General features: G+C 37.5%; 1 protein-coding gene across 4 annotated transcripts in view; it reads left to right on the top strand.

Annotated features, from left to right (window-relative positions):
- The window catches only part of CPEB4 (cytoplasmic polyadenylation element binding protein 4), a 70,192-nt gene that overhangs the window by 26,509 nt on the left and 16,681 nt on the right, over nt 1–27,002 (top strand). The window contains exons 3-4 of one of the 4 annotated variants that reach the window (XM_055285213.2): nt 15,579–15,629; nt 26,154–26,177. The exons of 1 other annotated variant lie outside the window; for it this stretch is intronic. In XM_055285213.2, the coding sequence (XP_055141188.1) occupies nt 15,579–15,629; nt 26,154–26,177 (75 nt within the window). The remainder of the gene's footprint in view (nt 1–15,578; nt 15,630–26,153; nt 26,178–27,002) is intronic. 2 more of the 4 variants (XM_055285216.2, XM_055285215.2) reach the window with 2 other exon arrangements.

Below are 27,002 nucleotides of genomic sequence, written 5' to 3'. Positions count from 1 at the left end.
AGTACAGTTTTTGAATTTCTTTATGAATGTGTTATTGATTCCAACTGGTTTGTTAGAAAACTTATGTTTTTTTAACAAAAATGTTCAAAGGAATACATAGCTTTCATAATTTGTATTAGGTTTTTTTATAACTTATTTTTAATTGCTTTTCTAAGAATTTTGAGGCTACTATGATTTTTTCTATGTACAGGGATTTAGCTCTTTGTGCGGTGGGGAAAGGGTTCTCCTCATTCCTTATCTCCCTCTCCTTTCTCTGGTCAGCTGGCAAGTCTGGATGTTATTTTTATCCGCGAAATTGTGTATTGCCTTCTCCATAACCAACACCGGTGACAATCCTCAGAAGCTCTTCCCCAGAGACCAAATTCATTTTCTTTGCTGCACACTCAGTCTCATAAGCTTAGAGCCTAAGCTACAGGCTGATTTTGAATTTTGATCTCCCAGGTGGCAGCTTGTGCATTGCTACAATATTATTAGGCTTATCAAGTTTTTCTTCACCTGGACAGAAAAATATTTTATTGCTGTAGATGCCTAGATGATTATTTGGGGAATATTGTATCTTATTGTTATTCGTGTTTTTTCTCACTTATGAAATTGGTACTTGTTACTTAGAAATGGAGCAGCATGAAATAGATTAAAACCACATGCGAGTACATCTGTTTTCAGCCTTCTGAAGCATAGGTTGGACACAGTGAAAGAAAGATTCATGAGGCAGTGTTATATTCAGTGTATAGAGAGACCTCTGAAAATTAGGAAGCTTTTTTTTCTTTTCTGTATGTGAAGGGAATAAAGAGACAAAAATAGTGCTTAAAAATTAGACGTCAGACAGAATATAACAATCCACAGTTTCACGATGTGGTTGAGTATTTTAAATCCAATATATGAAAACAATATAATATTCAATTTGCTTCATTTCACTAGAAAGCCAAAACGAGACAGCAAAATTATTGAGAGAACAAAGGCAATCTACAGACTGTCAAAACATTATAGTTGTTCTTCAGATATTCAATTATGACTTAGATATCATATTATTCCTTTGAATAGTGTGAAAATGGAGTCTTTTTCTCTTCATATTGTTGTAGAATGTATCTTGCTTTCAGCTTTTGAAAGGAAGGCTCAACATATCCACCACAATTCCTCTGAGTTTCAGGCATTTCAAGTACTTAATTTGAATGTAAGCAATAATGATTGCATTCAAAAATGCAAGTTGTTTAAAGTGCCAGTCTTTTACATATCCCCATGGTGCCCAGGAAACCTATTGCATATGTAGAGTAAGTAGTGGAAGCACGTTATACATCACTGCCTCACGTGTTTCATGCATTGCTTTATTTTAAGAGCTATGGATCTACTCCAAAAATGCTATTTATTTAATTCCTGACTGCCAAAGGTGTTGTGACCTTGCATTTTAAAACACTTTCATATTTTTTCTTACTTTATCTACATATTAAATTTAGAGACCCTTCCCTGACTATTTTTCATTGCTGTAAATTTGTTTGAAACAAATGCTTAAATGAGTGGGTAAGTGATGATTCCATCTGTGCTTCTTTTCTTTGTTGCTAAGCAAAAGAATTTATAATAGCCTTTCTAGAAGAAAATCATGAAACTCAAGTTGAAAGTTTAGTACATAAAGCTTGTTTCATCAGTTTTATAAAAGTTTTTTTATATCATTGTAAGAGAGTGGCTGTGGGGATTATTTAAATTCTGTATCTTTACAGTTGGGATAGAATTAATTTAGTGCTACTTAAAAATATGTGATAAATAATAGGAAACCTTAACTCTTCTTTTGATACACCATTTTACTAATATTCCTGTATTCCAAATTGCAGTCACTTAGTTGACTTAGAGAACACATGTTGCATACTGGTAGAGAGGCATTAGAACAAGTATTTTATACAGATACTGACTCTATGCAGGCTGAAATAGCTCTAGAAACCTGCTATGAGAGTTGCTAAATTTTGTCACTTATTTATTTCATATGTTATAAATTGCAAGTAATTTGGGAATAAGTAAATTTTTTTCAAAATGAAAAGAAGTCCTACTAAAATAGGTTCTGTTGCTTTAATATTAGAATGATTTATTTCAGGTAGGAATGGTGGGGAGGGTATATAATTTCTTACAGTATTTAATCTTTTTCTATTTAAATTGGTTTGCCTGTGGCAAAATAATAGCAGATTACTGGTACCCTAACCTCCAACCTTTTTAAAGGATTAGATGGACATTTTCCTTTAAGGGACATTTAATGGGGCATGATTCAAAGTACCATAAAGAAGAAATGGATAGGCTGGGCGTGGCGGCTCACGCCTGTAATCCCAGGGCTTTGGGAGGCCAAGGTGGGTAGATCACCAGGAGTTCAAGACCAGTCTGGCCAACATGGTGAAACCCGTCTCTACTAAAAATGTAAAATTAGCTGGGCCTGGTAGCGGGCGCCTGTAATCCCAGCTACTTGGGAGGCCGAGGCAGGAGAACCGCTTGAACCTGGCAGGCGGAGGTTGCAGTGAGCCAAGATCAAGCCATTGCACTCCAACCTGGGCGATAAGACTGAAACTCCATCTCAAAGAAATAAAAAAGAAGAAGAAATGGATAACGCAAACCAGTTAATTTTACTCGGATTTATAATCAAATTTCTTCCTCCAAGTAAATTATTAGTATGTGGTATCAAATATGTCTGGCGAATTGAGGGATCTTTAAAATATCATTAAGTCTTTAGGACTCATAGTCGGCCGGCAGCTGCCTGCTTGTCTGGCTGAAGCCTTCCTGAACTAGGCTGGCTCTTTCTTGCTCGGTTTGGATGATACCAAGTAATTCAAAGTAGCGTAACAGGGAAGTGACTTAAGTCTCCTAGGAATTAGAAAGTTGCCTTACTTCTCAAAGCCTCATAAGTAATGGAGGACGTTAAATAGCAAAGAGTATAATTTAAACTGGGCTACAATTAAATGTGTGTGTGGCTATGTAGGAATGAAGCGTGTTTCTTCTCCTCCTGTACTCTCCCTCTCTTGGCTGCGGAAATGGAACATCCTGAACAGTCTTTCTCTTGCCTTGGCTTAGCTGTGCTGTAGGATGGGACCTGGGCTTCTGTGTTGAGGTAACTTCTATTGTGAGGAAGAAGAGGGCGAAATTGTGTGGCATGATTTTTTTGTATGAAAAGTGAAAGGTCTATTCTTAATTTTGAACAACTGCCTGCTTTCTGATTTACTTTTGATCCGGATTTGTTGGATTCCTCACTGTACTGTGTAGGTTGAGCTTACAAAGGTGTGGATTTTGAGCAGTGTGATTACCCCCTTTCAGATTTCGGGTTGCTGTTGTTTTTGTCTTTGGGTTTTTATAAGGGGAGGAGGGGAAGGGGAAATGCCTAGGAAAGAAAATCATGTGATGTATGTGAATGCTGACATCGTCATAGGATCGGACTGAAGTCTTCCTCCCTCTAGCCTCTGAATGGAAACCAACTCAGTTCAAACTAAATGCATCTTGTGCATGGGCCAGATCCTCATCTGCCCCGTTTACCTACATAACACATACTAGTCTATCGAAAATAGTGATCCTCTGCCCTCTACCTGCCACACATTCGTGATTGAATATTTAACCCTTGTTTTTATTTGGTCTGAAAATCAAATAAGCAGTTGCCACAAAGGGGGAATTTGTCTTATGTCATCCATGATGTGGGTCCGTAATTACTTAAGCAGCCCCTTTATCTTAATCCTGAACATTGAACACAAGGAATCCTATTTTGAGGCCGTGAAAATTGGTTATCGTTTTATTCTGTTACCTGAGTGAGAGGTGAGGGTAACGGTGGGTGAGTGGATGGGGGAAGTATTATAATAGTAAACTTTTAATGTTATTAGAAGGTTAAACATACATTTAAAAGATTTTTTTAACCCATTAACATTATTTTTTCTTTTCAGTGGTAGTAAAGTTCTCTTATTCTATGGTTGTTATGACTTAATATTGTTCGACATACATTCAGGGCAGGGATTTAACTATGTGTGGTAGATAAAAACTTGGAGATAAATAAGAAAACAAGCAACAATCAGGTAACAAATTAACAAGTACTTTAATGTTTTACTTTGTCATGTTAAGTTTTGTGTACAATTTAAGCTTATGTTTTACCATCTGGACAGGCAAAAATAGTAATCTCCACTCAGAAATGAAATCAGAATGACAATTAAGTAGTAAGATTTTCAGACTTTGTCCACAGTTTGTCAATGATAAATATTAGGGACCTTCCTACTGTAAAAAAGAGAAGGGAGCCCACAATATTTATGGGGATACATGTCATTCATGTGCTACATCTAAATTAATAGAGTGTCTTGTGCACCTTTAATAGTGTCACTTGGTTTTTCTATGTTTTCCTTCTATAATAAAATTCTATAGAGATGACTTTTGCTGTCTCATTTCCTGACAGCTACAAAAACAGCCCAAATATCTGCTTAATAAAAAAGCCCTTTGTTGTCTATGAAGGTCTTAAGGCTTTCCTTGATCCTGTTATATAATCCATGACGATGTTATTTGCTGACTTTGGGGGAGGGGAAGAAATGCCGCCTGATTCATGGTTGTCATAAAAATACAAGATTCTCTGCATTTAGTTTAGCAACAGGAACGAGGGAACAGTTCACAATTGTGCCACAGAATTATTACTTGTCAAAACTCCTGCATGGACTTTCTACCTGAATATTGTATGAAGTCGATGCATTTATCAACTGTATGTGCCTGGATTGTGAATTTCTTGTTTTTCCCCCTCACATTACCATTATCCTTACTACCAAAACTAAAAAGGGGGAGAGAGAAAACTCTCTGAAATTGTTCTTGCTTAGCCCTGTACAATTAGCCATACAATTTGTAAAAGGAATACTTTTTAAGAAGGTTTAAACTAGTTACTACTTTTCAAATCAGACGTTGAGATGGTCAGGCTGCCTCTGGGCTTCATTATTTTATCTAATTGACTGATTCTGAATTCAGTCCTACACCAGTGCACTCAGTTCTAAAAGCAAGGCTTTGTTTTATTCTGGGTATTACCTGGTAACCAGTCAATTAAGAACATTAGTAGAACTCTGAAGGGAAAGCAGTTCCATAATCTCTTTGGAATCCAGTTGGGTTGATGCCAGTTGCTGTATATTGGAAAAGAGAAGGAGGAATCAACCAATTAGAGCCCCCTTTTAGTGCTTGAGAAACCAGCAATAAAAAGCAAGTCTTAATTCTGAAGAGCAGCCGTGATTAATTCAAATATAAATAACTTTAAAAAATCTAACTTCTGCTGGCTATAATATTCCAAATAATAAATGTCTGGCATGGTTGACTAGAGGTATTTAAACCAGCTACCTGATTTCTTTATTGTAATGATCAGAAGTTGTTAGCATATAACAGACTTTTCCAAATGTTATGAAATAAAAGGAGAAGTGTTTAGGGTTGTGTTCAAACCTGGTTTGGCCACTAGTCGTGCCTTAGATTGGTCACTTCTCTCTAGACCTCAATTTCCTCACCTGTAAACGGAGGGGTTGAACTTAATGATCTTTACGTTACCATCAGCAATTCAGTCTTACATTACAAAACTGAAGGTACAGTTTTACATTTTAAAACTGAAGGTTTTTATGGTGTAATGACTGAAAGTAGCCCATGAATATCATGTGAGTCTGGGTGTGGCAGTATTTCATATGGAGTAATTTGCATAAGGGATATAATCAGAAATCAGATTTAGTCAGTTGAGTGAAGCTTTGGGTCTAAACTACAACTTTTCTTTTTGAGATAGGCCTAAAAATATTATGTTTAGAAAACCGTTGTTTAAACTTGGCCTCGTGAAATGTTTTTGTTCTCCATTTGTGAACCATGGGCCTCTTCAGCCATGGGAATTATTTGATAGAGCCTGTGAACCCATTAGTGATCAGGCATTCCAGTTAGATGATAGATGTCACTTGTGTATGCATGATTATCTTCCAAAAGCATGTGGATGCTGATGTAATGCAATTAAAATACATTTAAAGGTGTTGCTGAATTCATAGTAGCCTTCTGATATTAAGATTTTTTTTTTTGTTTTTGTTCTGTTTTACTTGTAGCATTCATTAGGGTAGAGACGGGGTAGGAGTCTTCAGTTATTATTATGGAGGAAAGCCTCTCTGAAATATTTTGATCAAAGTAGGTCTTAATAGTTATTATAATAGATTATGAAATACTGCTCTAGAGAACTTCCCTAACTTTTCTGCTTTATACTCCTGCCATTAGAATGCTCCTTTTTACAAAAAAGAACATAACATAAAAAAGGAATTTAACAGAGGAAATGGTGAGGAGGAGGACAGGGAGGCGTGAGGAGGCTACTGACGCTCTCCTAAATTGTCCTCTCCACCAAGTAGCATTTTGGAGCTTCCTGACATCTGAAGCCATCTTTATTCCTTTGTGGCAGGGTTAAGAATATGGGCTGCTGAGGCTACATCCTGCATGATGCCAGGGAGTAGAGGGAGCCATCTGACGAGATGGGTGTGCTCCGTGTTGTATAACATGGCAGTTCTTGTTAGGAGGGGGAGGCAGGTGCTACTAAAACCTCTTTAAGCCACGTGGTTTGGAAGCGTCTTATATTTTAGCTTCTGCTTATACTCCACCTCCACAAATATTTGAACATATTCGATGTGCCAGGTAGATTGAAGGATAGTTTTGATACTGTGCTGCATTTTTCCTTTTCAAGCTAGTCCTGGACATTCTGTAGGGGAAGCAGCATTAACCAGTTTCAAGTGAAAGGGTGCCTACCTCTGATACCATTTCTCTTTTATTCAGTGCCCCTTCTGAGAATTATTTCTAACCCAGATCCTTACAGTAACCTTTTATGTATATTTTGTGGTCTTCATTTTACAGCTGAAAAAAATTGGAGATCCCAAAGATGCAACAGCTTCTGTAAAGTCACTCAGATTCCTGGTACCTACAAGGGTCAATATAGGAGGCACACACAGCTTCTGGCTCCTGGTTCAATGGCCTGAGTATTTATTGTGTAGCCTCTGAGAAGGAAACAAACATAAGAATATGTGAACATTTTTGTCTAGTATGCTTTGACAGAGGGTAGGCATTCAATTTTTTTTTTCTCTTTTTCTTTCTTTCTTTTTTGAGACAGGGTCTAGCTCTGTTGTCCATCCTGGAGTGCAGTGGCACAATCTTGGCTCACTGCAGCCTCCGCCTCCTGAGCTCAAACGCTCCTCCCACTTCAGCCTCCCAAGTAGCTGGAACTACAGGTGCCTGCCAGTGCACCTGGCTAGTTTTTGTATTTTTTGCAGAAATGGGACTTTGCCCTGTTGCCTAAGCTGGTCTCAAACTCCTGGGCTCAAGCAATTCACCCACCTTGGCCTCCCAAAGTGCTGGGATTACAGACATGAGCCATCATGTCCGGCCAAGATTTCTTAATTTCAATTTGGGAGATGGTACAAAATTTAAAAGTCTGTATTTTATCATAATCTATGAAAGATTCAGGCCTCACAGTTGGCTGGTTTCATACTGAAGTGTGCCTTATTGGGAGTGGAAACTTTCCAAGTTGACTTCTTCTCTTCCCTGATTCTGATTCACCAGATTTGCCATGGGACTTAAGCATGTGCATTCTTCATGTGATTCAGATACACCTCCTTCGCTTCCCACCCCCCACTTTTGCGCTGCTTTGGATGTATACGTAAAGTCCAGAGCTGTCTGAGGCCATTCATACAACAAATACACATCAGGCATCTACTGTGCACCAGGTACTATGGTTGTTGGGATATATCAGGGACTAACTAAAAACAAAGGTTCCTGGCTTCACGCAGCTTATTTTCCAAATAATTACCAGACATCTTTGAATATCCTGTTTATTATTTAATTTAGAAGATTAATAAGAGGAAAAGTAAGAACCCAGAGTATTGATAGGAGAAAATAGGCAGTGGGCCTTCTGAGAAATAACAAAAGGTGAAATTCTTATATCAGATATAAAATGCAAGTCCATTTTTCATTAAGGTTCAGGAAAGTTGTCAGAATTCATGTTAAGTAAGTGACTAGAGTTTATCAATGATAGATAGGTCTGTATGCAGAAAGCCAACTAGTGACTTTGCAGATTGCCTTTTGGGGTTTGGACTTCAGTAAACAGTTTTAATGCAGCTTTTTATCAGTATAGTAGCATTCCATTTTATAAAATAATGGTTATAAATAAGAAACTCAGTCTTAATTCTTTTTAGTTTCTGTAGTCAGAGAAAAGTCTAATTAGATCTCTTGTGGCTTCTCTCTCTTATCTCTAAAGTTCTCAATCATTTGCACTGACTTAGCTTGTGGTCCTTAGAGATTTCATAAGTTTATCTTGGTGTTTTTTTATGTTCATGTCAGTACAGAGAGCCATTTGTCAAAATTATTTTCACCTTGGGGCCATTTCTTTGTGTTTATTCACTAGTTCTTTTAATATATGTCTCTTGTAACGCATGCTTCTTTTAATCAAACTTTTTGCGCAGTAGGAGAATTTTAATTTACTGCCTTGGCTTTTTTTCTGGATTGCTTTAATTTTTTCTGCTACTTGGTCTGTTTTTCCACTTTTCTTCCCGTTATATTTTTTTCACCTTTTTTTTTCCAACTGACTTTGGCTGGCTTAGCTTGGACAAAAACTACACCTAGTTTTGCCGAGTTTTTTAGAGCTTAAAAAATTGCCATTAATCTCTGGTATCATAACATCCTCTTAAGGCAAGTTATCTTGTTGCTCTGTCCTCTAAATGTAGCATCTAGAGTCAGAAGGCTTCTGGCAAGGATAAAAATAGCCTTCCTGCGTGCTGGTTTGTTGTTAGCTTTACTGGCAGTAGGAAATCTTTTGAATTCCTTAATTGGGTCAGCTTCTTACTAGTTTCTCTCTAGACATTCCCTTCCGCCTGAAATTCTTAGATGCTTTTAGATCTTGCAGCTTCGCACCTGCCCCGAGTTGTAGTCAAAGCAGTGCTTCCTTTTTATGAAACCTTCCTCCATCTGTAGAAACATATTCCATTGACCTCACCCATCTTACAGGTAAGTGTTATTTTCTTTTGCCACTACTACAATCTGTTTTTCAATCATCATATCACAATTGAAACATTAAATTTGGGGTTTTGGTTCAAAATGAAGATCTTCTCTGGTTTTATTGAAAAGAAAAATTTTAGGTTGAATTTTTGAAGTTTTCATTTAAATTATTATGTATCTTTGCCAGTTTGGCTTTGATAAAAGGGGTTAGGTTTTGTTCTTTTCTCTCTCTTCCTGAGAAGACTTATATCCCTGTTTTTAACCAAGGACACTAGCAAATTCTCGTTTTTCTGAAGCTGAAATATCCCCCAGATTTGCCACTCCCTTCTCCAAGGTTCCAGTTCAGAACTTTTTGGCCAAAAGAAATCCTACTTGTCCCTTCTCTTACAAGTGGAAAATTGTTGGTTATCTTCGGCTTATTACTGGGGAAGGGAAAAGAATTAATTTGGTTAAGTACCTAGTGCATATTGAGGGACTTTTTTTTGGCATTCTGCAAACATTATCTCAAGACTGTCTCACAACAGCTTTGTGAATTGATGGAATTATCTCTGTTTTCCTGAGGTTCAGCAAAGCTAAATAACTTGACCTAGGTCACAAGATGATACCAGCTTGATTCTACCCATTACACTGCATCTTCCATGGCAGAGAGACCATCAATTGCTAACTTTGCTTCATTCATTTTCCACAGTTGTTTATTGAGCACCTTTCTCTGCTCCAGGCTCTGGGATATCAGACCCAGAATCCATAAAGATCTCATTGCCCTACAGCAAGAGATTAAAACAAGTAATGTAAATATGGTATAATAAGTGTAAAGAATACTGGAAGGAGTACAGAGGGTTATCTGAATCAAGGCAAGGATGATGTGGGGCAGGGAAGGCTTCTCATAAGATGTGAGGCCTAACAGGGCAACTGCCGGGACAAAAGTGTGGAGGCTTGAGTGGTAAGACATTGAGGGGTGGAGAGAGTGAGGAGGGCATTCTAGGTAGAGGGAGTTACCCAGAAGTTGAAGTTATGGGCCAGCAGTTCTGAAAGGCTGGAGTGCCTGATGTGGGAAGGGAAATGGCAATGTGGAGAGTTAGGAAAGCCATTAATTCAGAGATTTTTGTAAGTACTGCCTTTTGAGCTGAAAGCCAAATCTGTAGCAGAGAAGGGTTTTGTTTAGCCTAAACTCCGTGTGTTTAGTGACTTTTAAGTGGCTCTTTGGGAGGGGACAAGACTTCAGCTGATACCTGTCTCAGCCAGTTCCTTCTCTGTGATTTTGCGTGGGAATGTCTTCGTTGGAAGTTGGTTGTAGCACAGATAGATAAGGGGGTAGAATAAGCTTCCTGATTTTGATTTGGGGAGTTATTTTTGTGTCAATAGACTAAATTATTAAAAATTAAATTTATACCATTAAATTATAGAACATATGGAATGCTGTTTTGTTCATATTGCTATGTCTTCTGCATTTGTGTAAGTATAAAGTTGGCATTCAAAACCAGTGGATTTATTACACATTTCTTGAGCTTTGCTGTCCGACGTCCAGGTCCCCACAGCGCCATCTTGCTGCAAGTCTCAAGTGGAGTTTGTAAAAGCAGAAGATGTGCAGGGGTAGGAGGACTACCTCCTTTAAAATATTACTTACGACAGTATAGTTTTGATTTACTTAGATGTGAGCTAAACAAAATTAGCAGGAGCAGAGGTAGGAGCAGCACTTCTAGTTAGGTAATCAACAACAACAAATGTACGTGTATGTATATATTTGTGTGTATTAGAAACTTTTAATGGTGCTCACTGAAGACTCCTCTGCAAACACCCTGCTTTTCTTTGGAGTATCCACGTTTTTATAGGGTGAATCAACCAAAAGTTGATCCTTAAAAATTTTATGCTACTTGTCACTTTAGAGTTATTCCTTATTATCATTCCTTGGCCTGCACCATGTTGTCAACATTGTTGGCATGACTGTGAAAAAGAAAAGCTTATAGATAGTGTGAAATCTAATTGCGCTGCAGATACATTTGATACTTTTTGGTGTTTGTGTGTTTGAAATGGCAGCATTTATTTTTATTATTTCCTGTTGAATTATCGGTAGTAGTAATATCTGGATCATTCTTTAGAAAATAACTTATTTTACCTAATTAATGAAAGTAATACTTACATATACTGCTAATGTAAAGGAGGATTTCCTCTAGTCTTTTCTCCTTTTATTTTTTGACTTGGTTACTTTAGTTAGTGTCTTAAAAGGATATGATAGTACATACTGTTCTTTTTAGCACCTCCTGCCCCCACCTATTCTAAGTCAGTCTGTTGGTAAATATTGGTTCTTCCAACTGGCAAATGCTTAGCATGGAATTGCCTAGTTGACGTATGGATCTTTTCTAGGTTGTAGGATTTGGTAGTGTAGATCCCCAGAGTCACACTGTATCTGTTGCCTATATTTGGCTAGGTTGAGTCATGTCACCAAATATAGCCTATGCCTTTGGCATGATGTATGCCAGGCTTCTGGTTCCAAATTCTGCAGCTGGCCTCCAGAGACTACTACTTTTCCTGTCATAATGTTCCTTAAGATGAGGGCTGCTGACCAGGCAGTATTTTTTATATTTATAACACAATCAATACCAAGAGCCTTCAAAGATTGAATTTTGCCCATCAAATAGGTTCACATGCCGAAATCCTAATGCCTTCCTTCTCCTTTGAGAAATTAAATTCTGAATGTGCCCAAACCTGGATACTGATTAAAGATAGATGAGTTCTTGGCTGGGCGCCGTGGCTCATGCCTGTAATCCCAGCACTTTGGGAGGCCGAGGCGGGCGGATCACGAGGTCAGGAGATCGAGACCACGGTGAAACCCCGTCTCTACTAAAAATACAAAAAAAATTAGCCGGGCGTGGTGGCGGGCGCCTGTAGTCCCAGCTACTCGGAGAGGCTGAGGCAGGAGAATGGCGTGAACCCGGGAGGTGGAGCTTGCAGTGAGCTGAGATTGCGCCACTGCACTCCTGCCTGGGCGACAGAGCCAGACTCCATCTCAAAAAAAAAAAAGAAAACAAATCAATGTCACTTAATGTCACTGCCTGTATGTTAAAATTTAAGTAGAAAGAATAGCTGATTGTTTAACAGAATGTCACAGGTGTGTTTGCTACTAGAGACTGCAATTGATTCTAACCTGACAACAGGAATTATATCACAAGGCTGAATCAAAAAAATTAAAAACAAGTATCACTTTCAGAGTTCAATTGTGAACTTTGCCAGTGATTCTTCAGTGTTGCATTGTGTCTTAGCTGGAGGGTAGAATGACTGTAACTTATAAGGCCAAGGGACAGGGAAAGCGTTAAGGGTCACCTAGTTTGGTTGCAGGAGGTCTCTTCAGGAGATATGGGCTGAGTTAATCTCATAATAGAGTTAAGAGACCGTTTTGTTACCGTCAAGTTGAAATTTTCTCTTTAAAAGGTACCCAAAATATGAGTTTGTGATAAAGTGGAACTTCATTTGTGAAACTTCATTGTGAAACCAGCCTGTTAATAATTGTCTTTTGGATTCTCATTGTTCATTATCCTCCCTTAGGGCTGGGTGAGGTGGCTCATTCCTGTAAACCTGGCACTTGAAGAGGCTGAGGTGGGAGGATTGCTTGAGCCCAAGAGTTCAAGACCAGCCTGGGTAACATAGGGAGACCCCCATCGCTACAAAAAATAAAAAATTAGCTAGGCATGGTGGCATGCATCGGTAGTCCCAGTCACTTGGGAGACTTGAGGTGGTAGGATCACTTAAGCCTGGGAGGTCGAGGCTGGAGCTGAGATAGCACCACACTGCACTCCAGCCTGGGCGACAGAGTGAGACCCTGTCTCAAAAATAATAATAATAATAATAATCCTTCCTTGGCATCAAGTAAGAGGCATTATGGTTCATATAGAACAGCCTTGGTTTCTATTGCAATGTTAGTATTAAATAATTGGAATATCTTCTTGGAGATAATAAGACATTTCCTCTTAATATTTCAACTAATGTTATCAAATATTTTTGTCTCTATATTGATTTAGTCATTCTTCTGAAAATGTTTTATGATAAACGAAAGTGTGTGATAGCTCTTATTCATTTACTAGAGAGTTTTAGAAGTATAAAATCTCTATATATGTTCCATTACAGAAAATCAGCTGCTACTTTTAGTCGTGATTCAGAAACAGTACTCTGTTCCCACCTCCCAGGTTTTTTTTTTTTTTGAGACAGAATTTTGTGCTTGTCTCCCAGGCTGGAGAGCAGTGGCGAGATCTCAGCTCACTGCAACCCCCACCTCCCGGATTCAAGCAATTCTCCTGCCTCAGCCTCCCCAGTAGCTTGGTTGATTACAAGTGTGCACCACCACGCCTGGCTAATTTTTGTATTTTTAGTAGAGATGGGGTTTCACCACATTGACCAGGCTGGTCTTGAACTCCTGACTTCAGGCAATCTGCCCGCCTCGGCCTCTCAAAGTGCTGGGATTACAGGCATGAGCCACCGCACCTGGCCCTCCATCCCCCAAGTTTTTAACAGGGTCATGTTCTTGCTCCTAGCATCTCAAGTCTATCCTTTTAAAAATATATGCTTGTGACAGGCCATAGATCCAGGCTTTAGTTAAAAAGCAGCCTAGATAGAATTCAGTAGATTTGGGTGCTTGGCTATGTACATTAGCATTAAAGAATGAAACCAATTTTTAGGAAGAAATTGAAATATCAAAATTTATTTTTACCTTTTTTTCTTCCATCTCCATTCCTACCTCCACTCCCCCCTACATAGGACTAAGCTGAAATTTAAATGGAATGATTACCAACTTAGTTTCTTTTAAATCCTTTCATTTGGTTTTAAAATTGTAGGAAAATTGGCGTCCAGGCGCAGTGGCTCACTCCTGTAATCCTAGCACTTTGGGAGGCCGAGACGGGTGGATCACAAGGTCAGGAGATGGAGACCATCCTGGCTAACCTGGTGAAACCCCGTCTCTACTAAAAATACAAAAAAATTAGCCAGGCGTGGTAGTGGGCGCCTGTAGTCCCAGCTACACGGGAGACTGAGGCAGGAGAATGGTGTGAACCTGGGAGGCGGAGCTTGCAGTGACCTGAGATCACGCCACTGCACTCCAGCCTGGGAGACAGAGCGAGACTCCGTCTCCAAAAAAAAAAAAAAAAAAATTATAGGAAAATTATAAAGTTCAGAGTTTATCCAGACTTCAAGTTTTGGATATGGATTAATTAAAGCTGTTGGCAATAGAAAATAGTTTCCTCTTTTCATGACATGAGTTCATTACTATGGAGACTGTTTCAAAGAAGCAGCATTTGAAAACATTGAAGACCTTAAGTTCCTTTCTAAAGAGTTGTTGATATGTAGCTGTTGGATTGATGGGACCCCGTGTTAGCTCTGGTTCCCAGAATATTTCGTGGAACTAGGTAGAGTCCTTGCTGGCATCCTGGAAGGCCTGCCCCAGCCGCAAGCCATCGGAGAACCTCTGTTTATCTGTTTTTCCTTAGTCTTTGAGATTCATGGTTCTGTGGGGTCAGAGTTCAGACTGCTGTTTCCTAAAGGAATGTTTGTAGTTCTGAGTCACTTTAAAAGTCCTGTTCTAAATCCTGATTTATAGAAGGTGGAACTATAGTAGAGAACTAACAACTAGGTCCCCTTATCCATTTCTTAGATGAGGAAGACCTGTTGAGGGTTCTTCGGTCATTCTTCTCAAGGTGGGTGCAGATGGCATGTGGGGTTTGGAGACGTAAAAGTGTTGCATGATGATTCTTATTTTATAACTTACAGTATAGAACTAGGTCCATATGTGTACTCAGTAAGGATTTGTAGTGTAGATAACTCAACTTACATGTAAAACTCTTCCAAAACAGAAATGTAATTCCTTCAACATAGAGAAATCCCAGTGCCATTCCCCCCGTGTATTTGTAGCTACCAATTTGGAAGACAGTTCATCCAACAAAAATTTTAGTACCTTCACAAATTCTTTGTTGAGGGGTATCTTGGGTGCCCATTTTAGTTTCAAAAGTAGATTTTAACAACTTCAAAATTCAGAGGAAAGTAACCCAGCATTTAGTGAGTGCCTACTGTGACCTGGGCTTTTGATATTTTTCATCATATGTAAGTTTAGTGAATCGCTTCTCGGCCTTTTGGCTAAGATCAAGTGTAAGTTTAGTGAAATGTTCTTCTTCCCTCTGAGAATATTCCCCAAACCTGAAATTAAACCCATTAGCCTGTCTGTACATGTAGCCATAAGCCTGGCACTTTTCTTATGAGTCACATAGGAAAATATTACTGCCAATTACATAGTTTCAAAAGTAACAAAACACCACACAAATGAAGAAAAATTTTCACATTTATTGGGGCAGAAGTGTGAAGATTGTCATAATGAGTTGCTATTACATAATGGTATAAAGAAAATTGCCTTGGATGGGGATTTGCAAATTAGAAGGACCTAGTTAAATATGAGAGATATTTTCTTTTCCTACTTTCAAACTTTTCCTTTTTGAATATTGATGAACATGCTGATTGATATATCCTCTGATTCAAATACCTTGCCTATTTGAAAGCAAGTCAATTCAGCTCTGTTATTGAATAAGTTTAAACCCTCTATGAAAAAAGTAAATTTAGTAACGGCCTTCTTTTACCTTCAGGTCGTCTAAACTATTCATATCCAGGATCCGATAGCTCTCTGCTTATTAATGGTAAGTGATAATTGATTTACCCTAGTGAAGTGCACAAAACTGATATAGTAGTTGTGCTTCAGCAGTGGAGAAATGACATTAGTTTGTTCTGTAATGATAACTGTAAGTTGCTATTAAACTATCAGCTAGTTTACGAATGATTCTTTTAGCTCACAATTGTGGCAGAAACTTTTCTTTTTAATATGAGGGCCAACTGATTCCCTGTCCTGAACTTGGTGACAATGAGAATGAAAATCCCATAATGATACCTAAAGATTGGCTTTATCTAATATTAGCTTCTGTAAAGTGACCTTTGAAATGTCAACATAAAAGCCATTTCCACGTGGCTGGAAAAATGTTCCAAGAGGAAAGAATAAGCAGAGATCTAAAACCAGAAAAAGGCAGCCTAAAACCACAGTGCTTGACATTGCATAGGACAAGGTCATTTGCTGTTTGCTGTCTAACAAAAACAAGAAACATGAAGTTTTATTGGCTTTCCAGTGTCTTCATTAGATTCTCCTTTCCTGTGCTAATATTCTGTTGAGTTCTCTTTTTATGTGCATAGTGAAGCAAGCTAAGTTTCACCAGGAGGAGGGAATATCCACTCACAAGAATTTTAGTGTCTGTCTTTTTAGTATCATGGTCTAAAACAACTGGGTGAAATACAGAGGTCTTGTTTACTTCTTTTCTACTAATTTGCTATGGAATGTGGATTTCAAATTTCTGTGTGTAGAAAATGTCTTCCATTTGTCAAAGCTCATTTTAAGTCCCATGACCTCTAAGAAGTGTTATGGACTAAATAGCTATATTCTCATAATTCCCAAAACAAATAAAAATAAAAATTCTTCCATTCCTTGATTTTAGTATGTTGTAAATGAGGAGTTAAAAATTATTTTTATAACTGGATCTCCTTTTGAAATCAATATGTCGTAGGATTGTTGAGCCAGGAGAAGTTAGCAGGAGATTTGACTTTTGAGAATTGCTGGGTACATCAGATCTTCTAGAGACTAAATAGTTTATAAAATCTTACTTGGTCATCAGAAGTAGGTCTTTTCATGCTACAGTGCGAGAAATAATACCATAATGTAATATTCTAGCATAAATGTGTTAGGTCAAAAACCAAACCCAGTGGCGACAGTGGCATCAGGATAAGGAGAACATAAGGGATATATATATACATGCAGAAGAGTTTACCTTTTCCTTTGGAACTAGTTCAAGTCAGTTGCAAGTACTGGAAATTGCAGTGAACCAAGATTGGAGATGTTACTGTGTCATCTTAGGCAAAGTGATCAACTCTTCTTTGTCCCAGTTTCCTTAGGAAGGTGTTCCTGTTGGATTAGTTGCCTCTGGGGCCCATCTTGTTGAGGGTTGTCCAGAAAAATAAGCTCTCTCTAGTGGGTTTTCCTTAAAGCTAAATTCACTTAACTAGGAAAAAAAGTCACCTGTAATCCCAGCACTTTGGGAGGCTGAAGCAGGAGGATTCCTTGAGCCCAGGAATTCAAGACCAGCCTGGGCAACACGGCCAAACCTTGTCTCTACAAAAGATTTTTAAAAACTAGCCAGGTGTGTGGCACATGCTTGTAGTTCCAACTACTTGGGAGGCTGAGGTGGAAGGATTGCTTGGGCCGGGGAGGTCAAGGGTGCAGTGAGCCATGATTGCACGACTGCACTCCAGCCACGGTAACAGAGTGACACCCTGTCTCAAAAAAAGAAAAAAAGTATACTATTATGAGATTGCCTTTCCTTTTTTCTTCATTACTATCTTTTCTTTCATAAATAGATTATTTTTAATGATCTTACTTGTCAATAAAAAAATAAAAGTAACTTTTTCCCAAAATATTTGTTTTCAAATTTTACTGGTGCATGAACTCTAAGAGAAGACTAGATAGTTTTTAATGTTGTATACATGGAAATTTTGTTTATTTTAAAGGCATACTGACTTGGGTTAACATTGCTTCAAACTGAAAGACATGAAGATAAAGGACAAAGAGAGATATCTTTCTTTTAAGAAACATCTCTTGCTGCCTCCTCCAGCAAGACCCAGGAGTGTGGGGTTTACAGTTGCCGTGGTCTCAGGTCTAGTACTGAGCTTCATGGGGCCCCAAAACTTGATTTTGTCAGATTTGATGAAGGATTAGTTTTTTAGTAACCAACCAACTAGGACCAGATGCCAATTTATTCATTTATAATGAAGCATAAAACTTCCAGGTAGACCAGATGCCGGAGGTGACTACTCAACTGACCTATTCTCTCTCCAGTAGCAATGTCCAGATTAGAGCAGAAGATTGCTTGAAAGTCATGAAATTAAAACTAGGTAGGGAGGAGAGGTGTTGAGACAATTTTTTAGTGACCTTGATCAAGATATGCACATTGCCCATTCTGTCAGTCATGTTTGTGAAATATCTTCTAGAGTGGATCACATCTGTAGACAAATTAACCTCACTCATGTATTCATTCTCAGTAGCTTTGCTCTCACTTTAGCTCAGGTTTTGGGGGTACCTGTATTGCAAATCTGGCATAATGAATTGTGCTTAGTGAAGATTAATTAAAGAATTACAACCACTACCCATCACATAGGGTTGTGGTGAAGATTCAATGTGTGTAAATTACTTAGCATAGCACCTGGCACGTAGTAAGTCAAAATAAGAGAATTAGAATAAGTAATATTTTTGGTTAGGAATTAATCTCATTCATGTATTGATTCTTAATAGCTGAAAATATATAAGGAAAAAGATACAGAACAAAGGATTAATATGAGTTTGTAAAAATTGTTGAAAGTCGAACATGCTTTCGTTGTCTGTCATTAAGGTAGATAATCTAAAACTATGCACTTTCAAATGCATTCCCTTCATGTCTTGTGTCCATGCAGCCTTTTCTTAAAACTGAAAATAAAAGCCTAATATATTATGTCACTTTATAATCATTGTTTAATTTTAAGACTGAAAGGTGCTGTAAAGAGCTATTCTTCCTTGTCCACCGTAATCTATTCAGGCTTTTAAAAACCTTTAATAAGGTGATTATATAGCCACTCTGCTTTGTTTCAGTGTAACTTTCAGAGCTTTTTCTTCCAAGTTATCTGTTGAAAGCCGTTTCTTGTTTTGTTTCGATAAAAATGTAGAGCAGCTCTTTATTCTTTCTCACATGAACATTTGAATTTTGACTCTCTGATTTTTATTCTATGCTTTATTTTGAAATTTTTAAGCAACCTCAAAGCTTTTAGAAAGAGGTTTAAATCCTCAGTAAATAAAAAGAAAATCCCCTCTCCAGCCTCTTATTGGAAAAATCATAACGATAATTAAAAGAAAAAAAGTCAGAGTCACCAACCAGTTTTCAGTGGTTTATATTGGACTAATGTTGTAATTTGCCTTTACAAAGATACATAGGTTGTATTCATCCATGGATCAAATTATTTTTTTGCCCTGCTCGATCATCAATTTCCTACAGTTTCATACAATGACCTTCATATACTACTCATGTTAAAAGGCAGTGCCAATATAATTCAACAATGATTGGTAATTGTGTTAAGAATGTTACAGTTCACACTCTAGGGAATTTTTCAATTTATTGCTGTGTTAATAGTTGTAGAGATTTTTTTGAGGGGCAATCTTGGGGACAGAGATTCTTGGATTTTCAATGTATTTTTAAAACCAAACTCTCTAAAGCTACTTTTTGGGTGCTGTATTAGTTTGCTAGGGCTGCTATAATAAGTACCACTGACTACTGGCTTAAACAGAAATTTACTTCCTCAAGTTCTGGAGGCTAGAAGTACAAAAGCAAGGTGTCATCAGGGTTCATTTCTTTTGAGGCATCTCTCTATGGCTTATAGATAGCTGTGTCGCCACATGGTTTTCCCTCTGTGCATGTCTGTGTCCTAAACTCTTCTTATAAAGACATCAGTCATACTGGATTAGGGACCACCCAAGTGACCTCATTTAACCTTAATTACCTTTTTAAAGACCCTGTCTCCAAATATAGTCACATTCTGAGGTACTGGAGGTTAGGACTTCAACATATGAATTTGGGCAGGAGGGTGGGGGTAGGGGGTGGCCACATAATTCAGCCCATAATAGATGCCTTTTACTAGTAAATTTCATGTAGTAGGGATATAGTTAGAATGTCCATTTTATGGTTATGAGAAGCAAGCCTAAAACTTAGTTTCCCAGTTAAGTGAGAAGAAGTGCTAAACATAGGCCAGTTACCTCAAATTCCTCTGGAGTATCTTGGCTTAGCTCTGAGATAGACATTGGATTAAAAGATTAATTTTCCTCTTACCCAGCTTGAAACTTTATTTTACCTAAGAAACCACCACCACCTCTGTATAAAAATGCTTGTGCATTATACTTTTTTTTTTTTCTCTAACCTTTCATTCCACTGCTTTAGCCCTCGGGATTAGCTACTTCAAAAATGAACCTTGTGGCAGGAGAAAGTTATAGAGCAAAAAAAACCTGTTAAGTTTTAACAACTCATATATATATTTTCTTTCCTTTGAGGAAGAGATTAGTAAGAGATCTATTAAGGGTAGCACAGAACAACATTTCTTTCCTTTTTTTTTTTTTTTTTTTGAGATGAAGTCTGTTCTGTCATCCAGGCTGGAGTGCAGTGGCTCCATCTCGGCTTACTGTAGCCTCCACCTCCCGGGTTCAAGCAACTGTCCTGCCTCACCCTCCCAAGTAGCTGAGATTACGGGCACCTGCCACCATGCCCAGCTAATTTTTGTATTTTTAGTAGAGATGGGGTTTTACCATGTTGGCCAGGCTGGTCTCGAACTCCTGACCTCAAGTGATTGGCCTGCCTCGGCCTCCCAAAGTGCTGGGATTACAGGCGTGAGTCACCGCACCCGGCCCAACATCTCTTAATTATAGTTTTTTGGAATGAAAAGAGGAAGATTGTTTGCTTGGGAGGGAGAAGAAATCTATCAAAAAGGAAGGTGTAATTTACTCAAGAGAAATGTAGATGATGATCACTTACTGAAAATGTATGTAATATGGTTCTAGTTGCTACAATAATAAGCATGTTGAAAGATCCCTTCGTTGAAAAGATATGAAAACAAATTGTAAACTCTAAAGTGCGCTACAACTGTTAACCTTAAAATGCTAATGAAAAGCTTAGAATAATTGTTGAAGATCATACTAAGAATATATGCATATGAATTTACTTTTGGGAAAGGGAGGAGATTATTTATTGAGTATGTGACTGACCATTACATATACACATTGTGTTTTTCATTATTCTCTCATTTGCTTCCCATTTTTATAAATAAAGAAACTGAGGGTTAGGGACATAAGGAAACTAGAGTTGCATTCTCTGCTCTTTTCTAAGGTAGACCTTACAAATAATAGTGTTTTTATCATATCTTAGGAACATTCTTTGAATGTTGTTGTACCAACAAGCTAATATAAAGATAAGCCAATGTGATAGGAATTTCTAACTATAAAGCAAATGTAAATTAATTTTGTGGCAGTGAGCCTATTAAATTAGGGATTAATTTATGAAATCATTTAAAATGTTTCTTTGCATCTTTGTTGAATTGTATGCTTTGATCTTTGTATTGATTGTGTCTGCTTTTTGGTTCTACCATCTTTATTCTTTTGTTCACAGATTAATTCCTTTTAGCTTCAAGCCTTTGATTTGTATCTTTTCAACTGATTTACTGATTTGGCTAATTTCCACACTCCTCTCCCCATATATTTTCTTTTAGTCCTCCTGGAAAAGTCAGGTTGTTTTGTTTTGCTTTGTATTGTTTTGAGACGGAATCTCGCTCTGTTGCCCAGGCTGGAGTGCAGTGGTGCAATCTCAGCTCATGGCAACCCTTACCTCCTGGGTTGAAGCAATTCTCCTGCCTTAGCCTACCAAGTAGCTGCGATTACAGGCATGTGCCACCACACCCAGCTAATTTTTATATTTTTAGTATAGACGGGGTTTTACCATATTGGCCAGGCTGGTCTCGAACTCCTGACCTCAAATGATCCGCCCACCTCGACCTCCCAAAGTGCTGGGGTTATAGGTGTGAGCCACCATGCCTAGCCAAAAGAAGTCAGTTATTTGATAACATCTTATCATCTGAGCTACACCCCCCCTTTTTTTTCCAAATAGAATTGCTATTTGTCTTCTCACCATGGGGCAGAGAGACGTGCACAGTTGGAGAGCCTAAGGTAGATCAGCGTAACCCGAATAGGATCCGTTTCTTCATTGTCCGCTAAAACATAGTAATATCTTATCCTTCATGGCCTAAAGTCCTATTCGTGACAGAATTGATTAGGTGCTGTCATGTAGGAAAGTATGCTTTTGTATGAAAGTAATAATGTCATTTGTTCATTTTTAATATTAGTACCAAGGGGAAAACCAAAAAGGGTTCATTAACAAATATAGCAATATAGCATATGCAATAATAATAAATTCAAATGGTACAGAAAGGGATAAAACAAGAAGTGAATGCCTTCTTTCCTCTTTCTAGAAGTTTCTCTCTCTAAAGGTTCTTGTGGTTGTTTCTAGAAAAAATATTTCATGGCCGGGTACAATGGCTCATGCCTACAATCCTAGCACTTGGGGAGGCCCAGGTGGATGGATTTCTTGAGCCCAGGAGTTTAGACCAGCCTGGGCAACATGGCAAAACCCCATCTCTATAAAAATAAAAATAAAATAAAAAGTAAAAAGATTTTATGCATAGTCCCACATATCTATTTACATTTTCTTTATTTTTAAATGTACACAATAAGGATTCTACAATACACACTTAGACACTGCATGCAGGCCAGCATCTTAGAGAGCTTTAGGTACATGAACGTGAGCCACATTTAAAAATGCCACATGCTCAGTTAATAGGGTTGCTCCTTTGAAATACGTACATACATATGTACATACATACATACATACATACATACATAAAAATGCCACATACTAGGTGTTTCTTCTTTTGAATGTGTGGGTACTTTGTTTCTTTTTGATTATTAAAAATGTTGCAACAAATAAGAAAAAAGTACTTTTTATGGGATAAATAATATTTTATTTGTATAATAAAATGTGTGGGGAGGGAGAAAGTCAGGGGAGCCCTGACAAGTCTTTCTGTACCTACTTCGTAAGTCTGGCTAACAGATTAATGGAATATTTTGCTAGAGGGAATTTGATTCTGCATATAGGGCTAATAACAAGGAAAGGAAGCATTTGTAAGCAATCCTGTAAAGACGTTTTAGAAATAAAGTATATCAATAGATCTAATAGCAGGTAACCAGAAGTTATAAAAATTTATGGCCATGATATTTTGAGCCTTTTTTTTTTTTAACATTCTTGAATCCTGTTAGTTCTGAACATTAAATTATTGAGGACTTTATAAATTAAAACTAGGCTGGGCATGGTGGCTCACGCCTGTAATCCTAGCACTTTGGGAGGCTGAAGTGGGCAGATTGCCTGAGCTCAGGGGTTTGAGACCAGCCTGTTCAACAGGGTGAAACCATGTCTCTAATAAAATACAAAAAACATAAATAAAAAGCTGGATGTGGTGGCATATGTCTATAGTCCCAGCGAGACTGAGGCAAGAAGAATTACTTGAATCTGGGAGGCAGAGGTTGCAGTGAGCCGAGATCGCGCCACCGCACTCCAGCCTGGGCGAGACTCCATCTCCAAAAATAAAAATAAAATAAATCAAAACTAAGAACTAATAAAAGTGGATAAACATATAAATAGTATTCATTTAAACTTTGGTGGGGACTAGGAGATTTTTATTCAGTGGTAATAGCATGCATCTAAAAAATCTTTTAAGAGTCTACTTTTTGGTAACTGGAGGAAAATTCTGAGCAGGGTTAGTTTTGCTGACTTAGAACTTTTCCAAAATGTAGATTTCTTTGAACATAATTAAAGTCATTTTTTAACTTACACTTCCTTGGATATTTGAGAAACATCAAATAACAACCAACACTTGCTAGTCATGAGATTGGAAATCTGTCTGACATTTTCCTGAGGAAAGCAGAGAGGTTCTATGTTGCAAGAATTTCATCATAAAGTGTGTGCCAATATAATTTGAAATAAGTGAGGAAAAGTGCTTAGTACATCTTTTTTGTGTAAGATAAAGTGGCATTATTTAGCATTCTATTAATGTCTGGGTTCCGGTTACATAGATCTGTTCAATTTGTAGAAAATTCATTGAACTTATGGTTTATTTTTGTGTATATGTCATAGGTCAAAATTTACATGAAAAATAATGTATAAGTATTACAATAAGTGGAAATAAAAATTACACATTCTCGTTTTGCATGTTCCAGAATGTCATTGTTTTTATTTCTTCAATATTAATTTACATTAATTTCCTGATTTGATTGGACAACTTTTATAGTTGTAAACATTGTTCACTTATAACCTATTTTCCCTTAATATGAGAAAATATCTACATAGCTTTCAGAATTTAATCTCAGAATTTAACCATGAATTATTTTATATTGACCAGTTTAATTTTATAGTATACAATCAAAGTTTGAGAGTGTACATTTGAAGATTTCGAGAGTATTTGATTGTAACTTTTGATCCACAGCCCTTACTATTCCGGAAATTATTTATTTTTGATATAATGGAAGCCATGAGAGTTTTCATGTTAATTTTGTAGCTATATTATAAAAGCTTATTCTTTTCAAATATCTGTTTTCTCAGAAATCCAAGCAGCATCAGTCAACTTTTTAAGATTGACAGCACTAAGATTTTCAAATCGTTACTTTGTTTCCCCAGACTCCCTAATCTTTGAAGCAGTTGTATGAATAGAATGTTCTTCAACCAGCGTCTGCTTTTGTGATGCTATTTGTCTTTCTAACCTCTGTCAGATTAAGTCAGAAAATACCTACCCCTCCCCAACCCCCTAAACTTAAGATCTATTAAAGTGAAAGCACAACTGCTTGAGGGAGATTGTATGTTGTGTGAATCCATTTGCTCAAATACTTTGGTGAAATCCAGGGCTATCTAAGTGTGGCAGAAATGTATTTTGGTTTGAGATATAATTTCACTTTGGAAGATACTCACATAATATTTCTGAGTTATAATTATTTAGCATTTATCTAGAAGAATAAGAATAAAAACCTTGACCAGTTTGTGAGTTTGTGTAGTGATTTCTTAAAGGAGCTATACCTTCTAACTCAAAAACCTATCCCAGGCTGTAACCCTGGGACTTTGGGAGGCTGAGGTGGGCAGATCACTTGAGATCAGGAGTTCGAGACCAATCTGGTCAACATAGTGAAACCCCATCTCTGCCAAAAAAAAAAATACAAATTTAGCTGGGCGTGGTGGCACACCCCTGTGGTCCCAGGTACTGGAGAGGCTGAGGCATGAGAATCGCTTGAACCCGGGAGGCGGAGGCCACAGTGAGCTGAGATCGCACCACTCCAGCCTGGGTGACAGAGCTAGATTCTGTCTCCAAAAAGAAAAAACCCGTCCCAGTTTGCTGTTGAAACCTCATCCCCAGCCAAGTCCCCACTTGTTCTACATGCGTCTGTTCTGGCCACCTTTCCCTGAATGCTACACCAGCACCCCTGCCTGTAACGCTGTTGAGCCTGGAATGCCCTTCCTCTGTTTTTCCTTTAAGGGCCACCTCAAATTCCCTACCCCCACCCCCAACTTTTTCGTCAGAGTCAGTTCTTCCTCCTCTATTCCTGTTACACCTATCACGTAACTAGTATAACAATAGGCATGCTACACTGTTGTTTGTTTATGTGGCCTTCTGGCATTAAAAGCTGCTAGTTCCTGGAGGTCAGGCACATGCACTATTTACTATTTATCCACAAGATCGGGCATTCAAGAAATGTTCGTTGGATAGAATTGAGGTGTTTGGACAGGCTGGGCTTATAAGTGCCAATTTGTTTCAGGGAAGACATTTTCTCAAAGGTTTTCTGATTTAAAGTTTATACTGTCATTTCCTGAGTATTCCAGTGGATTATTAATTACCTTTACTTTGCCCCTTGGCTACAACCTACTTGGCAATAAAAATACCAAGTCTTTTACTTTTCAACATTTAGGACTCGGTAGAAGACTTGATTAGGCATAGGGAACTGTTGGCTAAAAGGAAGTTGATGAATTGCTTGAAGATTTCATTTGTTACGATTTTCTCTTATAAGGAATTAACCGAGGAATACTGTAAAGTTGTTATTTATCTTCTGGTGGTGAAAAAGTCATGAATTAAATATTGGTACATCTACTAAATTGCTAGTTAGCAGGGAATTCTGAGAGAAAACGTTATTAATATGGTAATAGTTGGTTTTGATTATGTTGTATACTGCCTTAGTTTCATAATAGTTTGAACCTTGGGCAACAATTACAGCAAAAAGCTTCCCCTAAAACAAATAAGATTCAATAAAGTTTTACAGTGTCCTTGAAGAAATTTTACAAATGCTCAAAATTGACCTCTTACCATCCCATTCCTTGTTTTTTTAGACATTTACCAGGAAATGAAGAATATAGTCACAGTTTTTCATTTTCAAAAGCTGGTAGATGAAATCACAGTTGATTCTTTTGACAATGTTTGAAAGGTTGTTTTGTTTTTTTGTTTTTGTTTTTTTCTCATTTGACATGCAGCAAGGACATATGGGCGAAGGAGAGGTAACATTGTTTTTAACTTTTAAATGTATCACTTGTATTTGGAGACGACCCAAGCTTGTTTAATTTCTAACCTTTGTGGGGAAGGGGAGAGGGGAAATGAAGCATAGCTTTGATCCTTACATAATTTTTGTGTTACAGTTAACATTTTAGACATACTTTGAAGGAGTTAAGGGGCTGTAAAGAAATTTATCAGAATGGTGGGATTTGGATTTGAATCAAAATGATTTCCCTGTGTTAAATGAGAAACTCAACTCATTTATATCTAAAGATGTGCTTTTTTTCCTTTCTGAAAGGAATTTCTTAGAAAAAAAGAATCTTTAAAAAGAAAAATATGGTCACACTAGTCCCAAAATACCTCATTATCTTGGAGGTTTAATTATACTTAAATGCCTTATGTCAACTTTTTTTTTTCTTTTTTACTAAGTAAACAATACATGTGGTTTAAAATGAGATGAGCTAAATAAATGACTAATCCTATAAATTTCAAACATTTGGGGGAAAAGCTCTAGAAATTTTAGGTAATTCTAAAGAATCATTTCCTAGAGGTACCTGAATAACTTATTCTTGGCACCTATATTTTGCCTTTTTACGAGAAAGTAAGACAGTTAAATAGCTTAGATTTAAAGGATAAGTGATTTTTTAAGATCATTCATGAAATAACCTCCGGTTTTATAATCAGTTTGTGTCTTCACTTGACATATGCTATTATAGGATAAATTTATAAAAAATATACTGTTATTATTTGTGTTTAGTAATAGAAACTGAAGACAAGTGTGGCAAAACCTGGAATGTTTCTATGAAAGTTAAGAGCACTTGAGATACGTT

Source organism: Symphalangus syndactylus, chromosome 7, assembly GCF_028878055.3.
Source record: "Symphalangus syndactylus isolate Jambi chromosome 7, NHGRI_mSymSyn1-v2.1_pri, whole genome shotgun sequence".
NCBI classification, from domain to species: domain Eukaryota; kingdom Metazoa; phylum Chordata; class Mammalia; order Primates; family Hylobatidae; genus Symphalangus; species Symphalangus syndactylus.
The sequence above is the reverse complement of the archived record's forward strand: the minus strand, read 5'-3'. Positions and strand labels throughout refer to the sequence as shown.